General features: G+C 42.3%; 1 protein-coding gene across 7 annotated transcripts in view; it reads right to left on the reverse strand.

Annotated features, from left to right (window-relative positions):
• LOC106578051 (diacylglycerol kinase delta) overlaps positions 1-17,210 on the reverse strand; it is an 87,049-nt gene that overhangs the window by 41,206 nt on the left and 28,633 nt on the right. Inside the window, exon 1 of one of the 7 annotated variants that reach the window (XM_045701581.1) lies at positions 10,442-10,880. The exons of the other annotated variants lie outside the window; for them this stretch is intronic. Coding sequence (XP_045557537.1) covers positions 10,442-10,594 — 153 coding nt within the window. The 5' untranslated portion in view covers positions 10,595-10,880. Of the gene's footprint in view, positions 1-10,441; positions 10,881-17,210 lie in introns of those variants that run through there. 7 annotated transcript variants of the gene reach the window in all.

The following is a 17,210-nucleotide window of genomic DNA, read 5'->3' on the forward strand; positions in this document are numbered from 1 at the left end:
CATGACTGACCACGAGGATCGAAATAGGTCAGATTAGGTTTGCAATGACTAACTTCAATCAGACCCCCTCCCACCCGTAGAGGGGGGAAGAAAGAACTAGCGGGGATTAACAACTCACGTCCTGTTGTAAATCAAGGGAGAAGACAAGTCTGTGCTCTCAAAATTCACTAAAGGAACATTCTTTGTCTCAACAGACCTTTTTACCGCTGAAACTCAACACATTCAAAAGTGAATACTGGAACAATATCTAGAACGTAGAACGTGGGGAATGGTCCGAGGTGATCTTTAGAACACTAATTAAATTTTGTTTGTTATTTTGTGATGTCATTAAAAAATGTTCTAAAGGAAATACTGTAACTTGGAAAGTCAACACACTACAGAGCTGGAGGATCCACACTATGGAAGAGAAGGATGTGATTTGTTAAGAGAGGGATGCGATTTCTTAATTGAGGGATGTGATTTGAGAAGTTATAAGAGATAATTGTTTTCCATAACTTTGGACAGTGAGTAATCCCCGCCCCGGAGTGAGGTCAGGGAGCATGTCAGCCAGCCAGAACCACACCTTTCCAGCAAAAGGTATAAATGATGGGTTAACCTCTCTAGGGTATGTGGGACGAAATCGTCCCACCTACTCAACAGCCAGTGGAATCCCATGGCGCGTTATTCAAATACCTTAGAAATGCTATTACTTCAATTTCTCAAACATTTGACTATTTCACAGCATTTTAAAGACAAGACTCTCGTTAATCTAACCACACTGTCCGATTTCAAAAAGGCTTTACAACGAAAGCAAAACATTAGATTATGTCAGCAGAGTACCCAGCCAGAAATAATCAGACACCCATTTTTCAAGCTAGCATATAATGTCACATAAACCCAAACCACAGCTAAATGCAGCACTAACCTTTGATGATCTTCATCAGATGACAATCCTAGGACATTATGTTATACAATACATGCATGTTTTGTTCAATCAAGTTCATATTTATATCAAAAACCAGCTTTTACATTAGCATGTGAAGTTCAGAACTAGCATACCCACCGCAAACTTCTGGTGAATTTACTAAATTACTCACGATAAACGTTCACAAAAAACATAACAATTATTTTAAGAAATATAGATACAGAACTCCTTTATGCAATCGCTATGTCCGATTTTAAAATAGCTTTTCGGCAAAAGCACATTTTGCAATATTCTGAGTAGATAGCCCAGCCATCACGGGCTAGCTATTTAGACACCCACCAAGTTTGGCCCTCACCAAACTCCGATTTACTATTAGAAAAATTTGATTACCTTTGCTGTTCTTCGTCAGAATGCACTCCCAGGACTTCTACTTCAATAACAAATGTTGGTTTGGTTCAAAATAATCCATAGTTATGTTCAAATATCCTCTGTTTTGTTCGTGCGTTCAAGACACTATCCGAAGGGTGACGAAGGGTGACGCGCCCGACGCGTTTCGTGACAAAAAAAATCTAAATATTCCATTACCGTTCTTCGAAGCATGTCAACCGCTGTTTAAAATCAATTTTTATGCGATTTTTCTCGTAAAAAAGCGATAATATTCCGACCGGGAAACCCTGTTTTAGTTCAAAGACGAAAAAATAAAAACATGGTGTCGCCTCGTGCACGCGCCTCAGTCTCATTGTTCTCTGATCGACCATTATCCAAATGCGCTAGTGTTTTTCAGCCAGGGCCTGCAAAGACATCATTCACCGGTTTGCCGCCATCTGAGAGCCTATGGGAGCCGTAGGAAGTGTCACGTTACAGCAGAGATCCTCAGTTTTCAATAAAGAGAGTGTAGAAGCCCAAGAAATGGTCAGACAGGCCACTTCCTGTAAGGAATCTTCTCAGGTGTTTGCCTGCCATATGAGTTCTGTTATACTCACAGACACCATTCAAACAGTTTTAGAAACTTTAGGGTGTTTTCTATCCAAAGCCAATAATTATATGCATATTCTAGTTTCTGGGAAGTAGTAATAACCAGATTAAATCGGGTACGTTTTTTATCCGGCCGTGCAAATACTGCCCCCTACCCTAGAGAGGTTAACCTGTTGGGTCTAGGGGGCAGCATTTGCACGTCTGGATAAAAAAAATGTACCCGATTTAATCTGGTTACTAATCCTACCCAGTAACTAGAATATGCATATACTTATTATATATGGACAGAAAACACTCTAAAGTTTCCAAAACTGTTTGAATGGTGTCTGTGAGTATAACAGAACTCATTTGGCAGGCAAAACCCTGAGACATTTTCTGACAGGAAGTGGATACCTGATGTGTTGTATTGACTTTAAACCTATCCCATTGAAAAACACAGGGGTTTAGGAATATTTTGGCACTTCCTATTGCTTCCACTAGATGTCACCAGCCTTTACAAAGTGTTTTGAGTCTTCTGGAGGGAGATCTGACCGAACAAGAGCCATGGAACGATGATGTCCCATTAGACACCTGGCGCGCGAGTTCATGTTGGGTACCCTCGTTCCAATACGTTATAAAAGAGTATGCATTCGTCCACCTTGAATATTATTCATGTTCTGGTTAAAAAGGCCCTAATGATTTATGCTATACAACGTTTGACATGTTTGAACGAACGGAAATATATTTTTCCCCCTCGTTCATGACGAGAAGTCCGGCTGGCTTACATCATGTGCTAACGAGACGGAGATTTTTGGACATAAATGATGAGCTTTTTTGAACAAAACTACATTCGTTATGGACCTGTGATACCTGGAAGTGACATCTGATGAAGAGAATCAAAGGTAATGGATTATTTACATAGTATTTTCGATTTTAGATCTCCCCAACATGACGTCTAGTCTGTATCGCAACGCTTATTTTTCTGGGCGCAGTGCTCAGATTATTGCAAAGTGTGATTTCCCAGTAAGGTTATTTTTAAATCTGGCAAGTTGATTGCGTTCAAGAGATGTAAATCTATAATTCTTTAAATGACAATATAATATTTTACCAATGTTTTCTAATTTTAATTATTTAATTTGTTACGCTGACTTGACTGCTGGTTATTGGAGGGAAACGATTTCCTCAACATCAATGCCATAGTAAAACGCTGTTTTTGGATATAAATATGAACTTGATAGAACTAAAAATGCATGCATTGTCTAACATAATGTCCTAGGAGTGTCATCTGATGGAGATTGTAAAAGGTTAGTGCATCATTTTAGCTGGTTTTATGGTTTTGGTGACCCTGTCTTTGACTTGACAAAACATTACACACAACTCTTGTAAATGTACTGTCCTAACATACTCTAAATTTATGCTTTCGCCGTAAAACCTTTTTGAAATCGTAAAACGTGGTTAGATTAAGGAGATGTTTATCTTTCAAATGGTGTAAAATAGTTGTATTTTTGAAAAATTTGAATTTTGACATTTATTTGGATTCAAATTTGCCGCTCTTGAAATGCACCTGCTGTTGATGGAGTGCACCACGGGTGGCACGCTAGCGTCCCACCTAGCCCCAAGAGGTTAACCTGTTGGGGCTAGGGGGCAGTATTTGCACGGCTGGATAAAAAAATGTACCCGATTTAATCTGGTTACTAATCCTACCCAGTAACTAGAATATGCATATACTTATTATATATGGATAGAAAACACCCTAAAGTTTCTAAAACTGTTTGAATGGTGTCTGTGAGTATAACAGAACTCATTTGGCAGGCAAAACCCTGAGACATTTTCTGACAGGAAGTGGATACCTGATGTGTTGTATTACCTTTAAACCTATGCCATTGAAAAACACAGGGGCTGAGGAATATTTTGGCACTTCCTATTGCTTCCACTAGATGTCACCAGCCTTTACAAAGTGTTTTGAGTCTTCTGGAGGGAGATCTGACCGAACAAGAGCCATGGAACGATGATGGCCCATTAGACACCTGGCGCGCGAGTTCATGTTGGGTACCCTCGTTCCAATACGTTATAAAAGAGAATGCATTCGTCCACCTTGAATATTATTAATGTTCTGGTTAAAAAAGGCCCTAATGATTTATGCTATACAACGTTTGACATGTTTGAACGAACGTAAATATATTTTTTCCCCTCTTTCATGAAGTGAAGTCCGGCGGGCTTAGATCATGTGCTAACAAGACGGAGATTTTTGGACATAAATGATGAGCTTTTTTGAACAAAATTACATTCGTTATGGACCTGTGATACCTGGAAGTGACATCTGATGAAGAGAATCAAAGGTAATGGATTATTTACATAGTATTTTCGATTTTAGATCTTCCCAACATGGCGGCTAGTCTGTATCGCAACGCGTATTTTTCTGGGCGCAGTGCTCAGATTATTGCAAAGTGTGATTTCCCAGTAAGGTTATTTTTAAATCTGGCAAGTTGATTGCGTTCAAGAGATGTAAATCTATAATTCTTTAAATGACAATATAATATTTTACCAATGTTTTCTAATTTTAATTATTTAATTTGTGGTGCTGACTTGAATGCCGGTTATTGGAGGGAAACGATTTCCTGAACATCAACGCCACAGTAAAACGCTGTATTTGGATATAAATATGAACTTGATAGAACTAAAAATGCATGCATTGTCTAACACAATGTCCTAGGAGTGTCATCTGTTGGAGATTGTAAAAGGTTAGTGCATCATTTTAGCTGATTTATGGTTTTGGTGACGCCTGTCTTTGAATTGGCACAACATTACACACAACTCTTGTAAATGTACTGTCCTAACATACTCTAAATGTATGCTTTCGCCGTAAAACCTTTTTGAAATCGTAAAACGTGGTTAGATTAAGGAGATGTTTATCTTTCAAAGGGTGTAAAATAGTTGTATGTTTGAAAAATTTGAATTTTGACATTTATTTGGATTCAAATTTGCCGCTCTTGAAATGCACCTGCTGTTGATGGAGTGCACCACGGGTGGGACGCTTGCGTCCCACCTAGCCCATAGAGGTTAAGAAATTAACACATTGAAACAGAAAAAGCGTGAAGCGGTAGCTACACGTTTTAAATGGTTTGAACTTTAAATCTCAACACGAGGTAGAGACAATAAACTCACCTTCCGGACAATCACTGGTACGGCTGATTGGCTGTTCTACGTAAAGTATCTTCGAAAGCAAATTTACGGAGGATCATCCTGTTATCATCCTGTCATCAAACGATCGTATTACGCTTCTCTCATCACCCCACTGGGAAACCATCGATAAGGCTGGCTAGCCTGTCTTCAAAGAAGCATCTTCAAGAGACGAATGGAAGGAACATCAACTCTGTAGTTGTGTTCAGGACTACACGACAAGTCACCGGATACCGGAACAACTACGAAGAAGAAGAACAACAATAGTAGACTTGTTGGAACCATTTCGGACCAATCAGAGCCTTACAAAGCGTGCTGCGAAAAAGCCCAACAACCTTAAAAACAAAAGCTGCCTTGTTCTCGGAGAGAACCCAGCCATTTCACGTAAATACATTCATGATTTCTTGGTCAAAGCGGGCGGCGGTTCGTGTGCAAAGTATAAGGTTACTGTAGGTAAGAGTATTTTCTGAACGTGGTAATGTTAAGTGTCTCTGTCCCGCTCTCTCCCTCTCTTCTTTAACAAGCAGCCATGTTGTTGTCTTTCCTATTGGGATCTGTTCTCAGTGTATTACGTCTCCAGTCAATAACCGGTGCAGAGTGTGTGTTTATCCCATTTTTTTTTTTTAACATTTTAGTCATTTAGCAGACGCTCTTATCCAGAGCGACTTACAGTAATGAATGCATACATTTCATTTCATGCATTTTTATGCATCCCGTGTTCCCATTTAATTAGTTAGTGAATAAATAATTAAACCAATTTGTGTAATACTGAATTATAAGTAAGGCTCAGGTTACGACTGTTCAGAATGATGATATGATACAGGGTTATGATTAATAAGTTGACTATTTATAGATGTGATCAGTAAATACCTTTTAGAGTTTCATTTGGGAGATGGTAACTCTTTAAAGAACCGCTCTCGTGGTGCCTCAAATCCTAATGAGTTAATTGTTACATGATTAATGTAATCGGGTAACAATTAAACATAGTCAGTTAATTAGATAAATACCAGTCTTCAGATTAAATGTTAAAGTCAAGTCACGACAGTCCACTAAGAAAAAGAGACAGACAGACACAGAGACAGAGAGAGAGAAAGACAGACAGAGACAGAGAGAGACAGACACAGAGACAGAGAGAGACAGAGAGAAAGACAGACACAGAGACAGAGAGAGACAGAGAGAAAGACAGACACAGAGACAGAGAGAGACAGAGAGAAAGACAGACACAGAGACAGAGAGAGAGAGACAGAGAGAGAGAGACAGACAGACAGACAGACAGAGAGAGAGAGACAGACAGAGAGAGAGAGACAGACAGAGACAGACAGACAGACAGAGACAGACAGAGACAGACAGAGACAGACAGAGACAGACAGAGACAGACAGAGACAGAGAGAGAGACACAGAGACACAGAGACACAGAGAGAGAGACACAGAGACACAGAGAGACAGAGACAGAGACAGAGACAGAGACAGACAGAGAATATAAGAGACAGAAGGCAGAACAGTGAGTGACATTCTGCCCTGTGTGTCAACACGACCCTTAAACCTGGACAGAGGGAAACGAGACACATAGACAGGTGGGCTCCCCCCGTAAGGAATCACTAATGCTGAACACACACAAACTGACAGCGTTGGCACTACAACTGTGTGTGTGTGTGTGTGTGTGTGTGTGACTTCCCTGGTGCACAAGGTGAAAATGGACCCATATGTTTCACAGCGCTGCTCACACCTTCAGTGTTTGTATGTGCGTACGTGTGTGTGTGTGTTCAAAGCTGGGCACTGCTCGAGGGACTCTGCTGGGTACAAAGGTACGTCAGACACACACACAGTTGAAGTCAGAAGTTTACACACCTTAGCCAAATACATTTAAACTCAGTTTTTCACAATTCCTGACATTCAATCCTAGTAAAAATTCCCTGTCTTAGGTCAGTTAGGATCCCCACTTTATTTTAAGAATGTGAAATGTCAGAATAATAGTAGGGCAGAAGCTTTTCAGTTCTGCCCACAAATGTTCTAAAGGATTGAGGTCAGGGCTTTGTGATGTCCATTCCAATACCTTGACTTTGTTGTCCTTAAGACATTTTGCCACAACTTGGGAAGTATGCTTGGGGTCATTGTCCATTTGGAAGACCCATTTAAGACCAAGATTTAACTTCCTGTTGCAAACCGTAGTCTGGCTTTTTCATGGCGGTTTTGGAGCAGTAGCTTCTTCCTTGCTGAGCGGCCTTTCAGGTTATGTTGATATAGGACTCGTTTTACTGTGGATATAGATACTTTTGTACCTGTTTCCTCCAGCATCTTCACAAGGTCCTTTGCTGTTGTTCTGGGATTGATTTGCACTTTTCGCACCAAAGTACGTTCATCTCTAGGAGACAGAACGCGTCTCCTTCCTGAGCGGTATGACGGCTGCATGGTCCCATGGTGTTTATACTTGCGTACTATTGTTTGTACAGATGAACATGGTACCTTCAGGCGTTTGGAAATGAACCAGACTTGTGTAGGTCTACAATTTATTTTCTGAGGTCTTGGCTGATTTCTTTTGATTTTCCCATGATGTCAAGCAAAGAGGCACTGAGTTTGAAGGTAGGCCTTGAAATACATCCACAGGTACACCTCCAATTGACTCAAATTATGTCTATTAGCCTATCAGAAGCTTCTAAAGCAATGACATCATTTTCTGGAACTTTCCAAGCTGCTTAAAGGCACAGTCAACTTAGTGTATGTAAACTTCTGACCCACTGGAATTGTGATACAGTGAAGTATAAGTGAAATAATCTGTCTGTAAACAAATGTTGTAAAAATTACTTGTGTCATGCACAAAGTAGATGTCCTAACCGACTTACCAAAACTATAGTTTGTTAACAAGACATTTGTGGAGTGGTTGAAAAATGAGTTTTAATGACTCCAACCTAAGTGTATGTAAACTTCCGACTTCAGCTGTATACGCTCATCCGCTCACTCATAAAAAGCAAGCACTTGCCAGTTGAACCTGACCCCCTTTGCAAAAGCAGACACACACACACTGATTGCCGTCATTATGACTCAGAGCTAGGCAGCCTCTCAATGCACGGCTAGCTGCCGCACTTGCAATGATGACACGACATTCACTGGCAACATGAAGTATAATTCTCTTCCTCTCCTTCCACACTCCTCTCTTCCTCACCTTTCCCTGTCTAAATCCAGAGAGGTAAAACTCTTTCTCAATGTATGCAGAAGAGTCAGACTAGATAAACATGTCTTGTTTTTGAGGTGAGGCACTCTAAAACAAAACACTTCCTCTTAGGTCAGAAGGAGAGGTGAGGTGAGGCACTCAGCAAACAAAACACTTCCTCTTAGGTCAGAAAGAGAGGTGAGGTGGGGCACTCAGCAAACAAAACACTTCCTCTTAGGTCAGAAAGAGAGGTGAGGTGAGGCACAGAACACTGCTACGGAACAGAACACTTCCCCCTTTTTCCACCTCTTCCTTCTCTCCTTGTATTGGACTCTCTCTCGCCTCTTGTCCCTTCCCCCTCCTTCCTGTCTCTCTCTGGAACAGTGCTAAGAAGTCAGAGTAATGAGAGAGAGTCACCTCTGGAACAGCGTGAAATCTAATTCATCGCCCCATCACGGCACAAACAATCTAATCTAAGTAACTCTCTGGAACAGCGTTAAATCTAATTCATCGCCCCATCACGGCACAAACAATCTAATCTAAGTAACTCTCTGGAACAGCGTGAAATCTAATTCATCGCCCCATCACGGCACAAACAATCTAATCTAAGTAACTCTCTGGAACAGCGTTAAATCTAATTCATCGCCCCATCACGGCACAAACAATCTAATCTAAGTAACTCTCTGGAACAGCGTTAAATCTAATTCATCGCCCCATCACGGCACAAACAATCTAATCTAAGTAACTCTCTGGAACAGCGTGAAATCTAATTCATCGCCCCATCACGGCACAAACAATCTAATCTAAGTAACTCTCTGGAACAGCGTTAAATCTAATTCATCGCCCCATCACGGCACAAACAATCTAATCTAAGTAACTCTCTGGAACAGCGTTAAATCTAATTCATCGCCCCATCACGGCACAAACAATCTAATCTAAGTAACTCTCTGGAACAGCGTTAAATCTAATTCATCGCCCCATCACGGCACAAACAATCTAATCTAAGTAACTCTCTGGAACAGCGTTAAATCTAATTCATCGCCCCATCACGGCACAAACAATCTAATCTAAGTAACTCTCTGGAACAGCGTTAAATCTAATTCATCGCCCCATCACGGCACAAACAATCTAATCTAAGTAACTCTCTGGAACAGCGTTAAATCTAATTCATCGCCCCATCACGGCACAAACAATCTAATCTAAGTAACTCTCTGGAACAGCGTTAAATCTAATTCATCGCCCCATCACGGCACAAACAATCTAATCTAAGTAACTCTCTGGAACAGCGTGAAATCTAATTCATCGCCCCATCACGGCACAAACAATCTAATCTAAGTAACTCTCTGGAACAACGTTAAATCTAATTCATCGCCCCATCACGGCACAAACAATCTAATCTAAGTAACTCTCTGGAACAACGTTAAATCTAATTCATCGCCCCATCACGGCACAAACAATCTAATCTAAGTAACTCTCTGGAACAGCGTTAAATCTAATTCATCGCCCCATCACGGCACAAACAATCTAATCTAAGTAACTCTCTGGAACAGCGTTAAATCTAATTCATCGCCCCATCACGGCACAAACAATCTAATCTAAGCGTGCGCAGACAAAGAGAGACAGAGTACATTAAAAATCATCCTGTGTGTGTACAGCTATAGAGATATCTAGTATATAAGAACAATATACTGTACGCCATTTAGCAGACGCTTTTATCCAAAGCCACCTACAGTCATGTATACATCTGTGATCCCAGGAAAACCCAGGCAGAGTGACAACAATCAAGGGAGGGAGGGAGGGAGAGAGGGAGAGAGAGGACAGGAGACAATAAATAAATGCTGATACCTTGTGAAAATGAAGGAAAAAGAGGACAGAAATACTGTGCTGAGATAAAGGGAGAGAGAAAGGGATGAGGGTCAAGGTCCCCTTACTAAATCACCTGAGCTGTGAGGTCATAGATAACAGAACCATGGAACACCTGCCTCAGCCAATCACATTTATCTACTGTCGTCAAGGAAAGAGCCAACACGGGCTGTCTGTCAAACGACTACATGTTGGTTTCTGTGTGTGCCACATGTTCGCAGCAGGAGAGAGATTCAATGACAACACACTGTAAAAAACACAATGTCAACCAACAAACGTTCATAGCACCTTAGAGAAGAAAAATGTATTAAGTGAAATGAAGTGAAACAGAGTTATGCCATTGCTATGTTGAGGTTTAACACACTCACACACACACACACACACCAACAGACCTGTGTGTGGTAGCTCTGTGATTTCTCAGTGTAGCTGGTCTCCAGTTTGTCTGAGTGGCTGAGTGGATGATCATCCCCCTGTCCTCCCCCCACTTCAGAGAGGAACAGCAGGGGGGACAGACAACACACACCAGCTGGACAAAACCTTGGCATGATGGCTCGCTCTGTCACTCTCGCGCTCTGTCACTCTCGCGCTCTGTCACTTTCTCTCTCTCTCACTGTTACTTTCTCTCTCTGTCACTCTCTCTCTGTCACTCTCTCTCTGTCACTCTCTCTCTCTAAATCCTAAGAAAGACAATGAGGTTCTCCTCTCTAAAGCCATCAAACACCACTTTCTTTTCTCTTGTCCAGTCTCCATTAATCCCAGCTCTCTCCCTCTGGTAAGTGTTGAGCCCAACGTTACGTATACCCTCTCTGTGTTGATCTAAACTGTTTCTACATACTTCCTCTTTCGCTCAGGGCCTGATCCTAAGCCACACCCACTCAGGTGTGTAAGAGGATACACCTTTTCCAGGAAGACATGCAGATCTGTCTGTCTGTACCCTCCCCCTTTCATTCTCTGTGTCACACACACACACACACACACACACACACACACACACACACACACACACACACACACACACCCCCCCCAGGTGTTTATTCAGGTAGAAAGTGGGAGGGGAGACCTGAGCTAAAAATAGAACTGGTTACCCCTGTTAGACTGGTTGGACAGGAACTCAGACAGCTGGCCTCTGTTAGATATGTGATCCTGGCCATGACATCACTGTTGTGTCTGATCCAGTGACGACAGGTCTCATACAGAACAGGATGAGTAGTGCTGTGTGTGCCAGCCTAGTTCCACTTCGTGTGTGTGTGTACGTGTGTATGTGCGTGTGGTGTGTATAGGTGTGTGTGTACCCGTACACGTGTGTGTGCGTGTGTGTGTACCCGTACGTGTACACACGTGTGTGTGTGTGTGTGTGTGTGTACAGGTGTACGTGTGTGTGTGTACAGGTGTACGTGTGCGTGTGTGTACATGTGTGTGTACAGGTGTACGTGTGTGTGTGTGTGTGTGTACAGGTGTACGTGTGTGTGTGTGTACGTGTGTGTGTGTGTGTGTGTGTACAGGTGTACGTGTGTGTACGTGTGTGTACAGGTGTACGTGTGTGTGTGTGTACGTGTGTGTGTGTGTGTGTGTGTACAGGTGTACGTGTGTGTGTGTGTGTGTGTGTGTACAGGTGTACGTGTGTGTGTGTGTACAGGTGTACGTGTGTGTGTGTGTGTGTGTGTGTGTGTGTGTGTGTGTGTGTGTGTGTGTGTGTGTGTGTGAATGTGTACAGGTGTACGTGTGTGTACGTGTGTGTACAGGTGTACGTGTGTGTGTGTGTACGTGTGTGTGTACAGGTGTACGTGTGTGTGTGTGTACAGGTGTACGTGTGTGTGTGTGTACAGGTGTACGTGTGTGTGTGTGTACAGGTGTACGTGTGTGTGTGTGTGTGTGTGTGTGTGTGTGTACGTGTGAATGTGTAATAAGCTGTTTGAAACATAATGTGCGTCTCTCAATCGTTCCCGCCGTCATTCTTTCTTTCCCTGTGGAAATTCACCTCTCCCTCCCCTTCTCTCTCCCTCTCCATCTCCCTCTCTCTCCATCCCCTTCTCTCTCACCATCTCTCCGCCTCCATCTCTCTCCCTCTCCATCTCCCTCTCTCCCTCCCCTTCTCTCTCACCATCTCTCCGCCTCCATCTCTTGCCCTCTCCAGCTCTCCCTCCCTCTCCCTCCCTCCTTCTCTCTCCCTCCTTCTCCCTCCATCCCTCTTTCCATCTCCATCCCTCCTTCCCTCTCCCTCTTTCCATCTCCCTCCCTCCCTCCCTCCATCTCCCTCCATCCATCCATCTCCTTCCCTCCCCCGCTCTCTCTTGAACTCTTTCACAAACCAGAGAATCTCATCTTTCTTTAGTGAATCCTAACTTCCACTTAAATCACCACAGGCAAAAATCACTAAGCGATGAATTGATGTCATTTGAGTCTAAGTGACATTCTGACTTACAAGTAAATCCATTGGAATTCAATGACTTTTTGACAGCATCCCTTTTGTTTTAAAGGCCCAATGCAGTTTTTCCTGTGTTTAATATTTACACACTATGAGGTTGGAATAATACTGTGAAAATTATGATAATGCCCTTTTAGTGTAAGAGCTGTTTGAAAAGACCACCTGAAATGTCAGCCTGTTATGGCCTGCCTGGTGACATCACCATGCAATAAATGAGTTAACAGACCAATCAGAAAGAGTTCCAAAACTTTCTGCCAATAACAGCTAGTATTCCGGGTTTTTTTCCTGCAAAATTCTTGCTTGAGAAATGCTCTTTGCTAAGAAGCTATTTTTGTTTCTTTTGGGCTATTTTAATTGAAAATAATAACAGTAAGGTACTTATTAAAGGAAAACTCCACCCCAAAATGATATATTTTTTTCCATTAGTCCATTTTTGTTATTATTTTTGGGGGGGGTCCATCCACCAGAGGTTTTACAGCGGTTTCTTTTGTTGTTACATGTACATTCAAGGCACTTAATAAATATATATTTTACCGTTATTTAACTACACAAGTCAGTTAAAAACAAATTGTTATTTACAATGACAGCCTACCGGGGAACAGTGGGTTAACTGCCTTGTTCAGGGGCAGAACGACAGATTCCAGGGATTCAAATCTAGCAACCTTTCGGTTACTGGCCCAACGCTTTAACCACTAAGCTACCTGCCACCCCATATATATATATATTACTTACATAGCACAAATTGTACTTATACCTGTTCAGTCATAACTATTATTAGTCCTTTGTTGACATAGTCCCAAAATGTTTTGCTTGTCAGTAATCAAGTTTTCAAGAAATGTAACTTTCAAAATACAGAAATCGTCCCTGAATAATGCATCATATGAAGCTGTGTTTTTCATCATAAGACACCCACCCTTTATTCAAGAGCATGTTGTCTTAACAGTTGACGTGAAATAGGGTCTAAGCTACAATATTATGCAAATGTTTTAGAGAATTGGTTAAAAAAAAAGAAGACATTTGTATTTATTTGTAAAACAAAATCAAGAACTTATTGAATCGTTTGGGAACCCTGTTTATTTTAAATCAATGTCAACCGTTGATATTTTCCAGTGATGAACTCGGATGTCTCACGGCATGTTGGGGTCAGCAAAAGCCGTGAACTTTGAGCACTTTTATCTCTTTAATATTTTGGCATTCAGATCCAAAAAGTCACCTTTTGAGCACTTCTAAAAATGGGCAAATATGTATGGAAGGTTTCATTCAAATTAAAAAGTGATTTACCCCCAAGTATATGTTAGAATTCAACCCTCTAGGTGGAACACATCGTCTGCCTGATCCCTCTCCCTCTCCCCTTTTCTCCAGAAGAGGGCAGCAGCAACAAGCTGACAGAACCTTAAGGCTGAACAAGGCCTAGAAAGAGAGAAAACAAACACACCACACAGAGCCCCTGGACATAAACACATTTAGACCCAACCAAATTATTAGAAAGCAAAAAGATAACTATTTGACTCACTGGAAAGAATCAACTAAAAAAACCGAGCAGATTGGAATGCTATCTGGCCCTAAACAGAGTCCACAGCGGCAGAATACCTGACCACTGTGACTGACCCAAAATTAAGGAAATCTTTGAATCTATACAGACTCAGTGAGCATAGCTATTTTGAGAAGTCACCGTAGGCAGACCTGGCTCTCAATAGAAGACAGGCTATGTGCCCACTGCCCACAAAATGAGGTGGAAACTGAGCTGCACTTCCTAACCTCCTGCCAAATGTATGACCATATTTCCCTCAGATTACACAGATCCACAAATAATTAGAAAACAAATCAGGCATTGATAAACTCCCATATCTGTTAGGAGAAATACCACAGTGAGCCATCACAGCAGACAGACGTGTGTCCCGTTACCATGAGAAAGAGGCTACCAGTGGAGCACAAACAACATTGTAAACACCACCAATATTTATCTGTTTATTCATCTCCCCTTTCAAACTTCAACTATTTGCACATTGTTACAACACTGTACATAGCCAATAATATAACATTTCAAATGTATATATTCTTTTAAAACTTTTGTGAGTTTGATGTTTACTAATGTTTCCCTTGTTTATTTCCCTTTTGTTAATTGTCTATTCCATTTGCTTTGGCAATATAAACATATGATTCCCATGCCAATAAAGCCCTTTGAATTGAGTGAAAGAGAGAGAGAGAAGAAGCGAGAGAGAGAGAAGAAGCGAGAGAGAGAGAAGAAGCGAGAGAGAGAGAAGAAGCGAGCGAGAGAGAAGAAGCGAGCGAGCGAGAAGAAGCGAGCGAGCGAGAGAAGAAGCGAGCGAGAGAGAGAAGAAGCGAGCGAGAGAGAAGAAGCGAGCGAGCGAGAGAGAAGAAGCGAGAGAGAGAAGAAGCGAGCGAGAGAGAAGAAGCGAGAGAGAGAAGAAGCGAGCGAGAGAAGAAGCGAGCGAGAGAGAGAAGAAGCGAGCGAGAGAGAAGAAGCGAGCGAGCGAGAGAGAAGAAGCGAGAGAGAGAAGAAGCGAGCGAGAGAGAAGAAGCGAGAGAGAGAAGAAGCGAGCGAGCGAGAGAAGAAGCGAGCGAGAGAGAGAAGAAGCGAGCGAGAGAGAGAAGAAGCGAGCGAGCGAGAGAGAGAGAGAAGAAGCGAGAGAGAGAGAGAAGAAGCGAGAGAGAGAGTGTGAGGTGCAGTTATTTGTATCTGTCAGATACATCATCACTTTAACCCTTCACACACGCACGCTCACACACAGTGAAAAGGTCCACGACCATCCGGTGGCATGCAGAGTTGCCATGGTGACAAAAAAAAAAATGTTTTTAAACTTAGCCCACAACTGGGCTGAAGCGCGCACACACACACAAACACACACACACCCCTGACCACCACCCTCCCTTCTACAACACAGTCAAAAAGTATTTCTCACAATCGAAAAGGAAATGGTTGTTTCCTATGTCATTTTTAGATGTTGATTTAACACATTGAGACGTACTGTGTGTGACTGCGACCACATCCTCGTAGCTTATTATTACACAGACACACAGAGAGCACGCACCATATTACATAACTGTTGTCTTCTCATCTATAGTGCATTTGGAAGGTATTCAGACCCCTTCACATTTTTGCACATTTTGTTACATTACAGCCTTATTCTAAAATGGTTTAAATTAAATTCCTCAAATCCACACACACACACACACACACACACACACACACACACACACACACAATACCTCATGATGACAAAACAAGCAGAAAAAGGTTCTTAGAAAAGGTTGCAAATTTATGAGAAAAAAAACAAGAAATACTTCATTTACGTATTCAGACCCTGAGCTGAGGTGCATCCTGTTTCCATTGATCATCCTTGAGATGTTTCTACAACTTGATTGGAGTCCACCTGTGGTAAATTCAATTGATTGAACATGATTTGGAAAGGCACACACCTGTCTATATAAGGTCCCACAGTTGACAGTGCATGTCAGAGCAAAAACCAAGCCATGAGGTCAAAAGAATTGTCTGTAGAGCTCCGAGACAGGATTGTGTCGAGACACAGATCTGGGGAAGACAAAAAAATGTCTGCATCATTGAAGGTCCCCAAGAACACAGTGGCCTCCATCATTCTTAAACGGAAGAAGTTTGGAACCACCAAGACTCTTCCTAGAGCTGGCTGCCTGGCTAAACTGAGCAATCAGGGGAGAAGGGCCTTGGTCAGGGAGGTGACCAAGAACCCGATGGTCACTCTGACAGAGTTCCAGAGTTCCTGGAACAGAGAGATCCTTGATGAAAACCTGCTCCAGAGCGCTCAGGACTATTTTTTTTTTTTATTTCACCTTTATTTAACCAGGTAGGCTAGTTGAGAACAAGTTCTCATTTACAACTGCGACCTGGCCAAGATAAAGCAAAGCAGTGTGACACAAACAACAACACAGAGTTACACATGGACTAAACAAACATTCAGTCAACAACACAGTAGAAAAAGTCTATATACAGTGTGTGCAAATGAGGTAAGATAAGGGAGTAATGTGGGAGAGAGTGAATCAAGTCATTGAGGGACAGTGAGGAGAGAGTAGGAGAGGAAGGGAGGGAGGGAGCAGGAAAGACAGAAGGAGGGATAGAAGGAAGTAGGGGAAGATAGAGGGATGAAGAGGATGGATGTCTAGCAGATTTATCCCTGTGTGATGTGCAGGAAGTGGAGAGAGAGAGAGAGAGAGAGAGAGAGGGAAACAGGGAGAGATAAAGGGAGAGAGAGAGAGACGGGGAGGGAGAGAGAGAGGGAGAAGGGGAGGGAGAAAGGGATGAGAAGATGTCTAAGAGATTGTGTGATTGTGAATGAAGATCTGATACAGATTAACTGATGCAGAGGAAAGACCTGACACACACACACACACACACACACACACACACACACACACACACACACACACAATATGCATGAACGCACTGAAAAACACACTTGAGACTCTCGAGTCACGTCATCCCCCTCGACCCTGAGCACGGTCAGTCGTGTCGTCGCCATGGGAGATGGTGTTTTCAGAGGCAGTAGGAAGGGGGAGGGAGGGACCTCACGATATGTACTGAATCACCAGGGACCTCATGATGCCATACATATTGAATCACCAGGGACCTCACGATACATATTGAATCACCAGGGACCTCACGATACATATTGAATCACCAGGGACCTCACGATACATATTGAATCACCAGGGACCTCACGATACACATTGAATCACCAGGG

Source organism: Salmo salar, chromosome ssa18 (genome assembly GCF_905237065.1).
Source record: "Salmo salar chromosome ssa18, Ssal_v3.1, whole genome shotgun sequence".
In the NCBI taxonomy this organism is placed as follows: domain Eukaryota; kingdom Metazoa; phylum Chordata; class Actinopteri; order Salmoniformes; family Salmonidae; genus Salmo; species Salmo salar.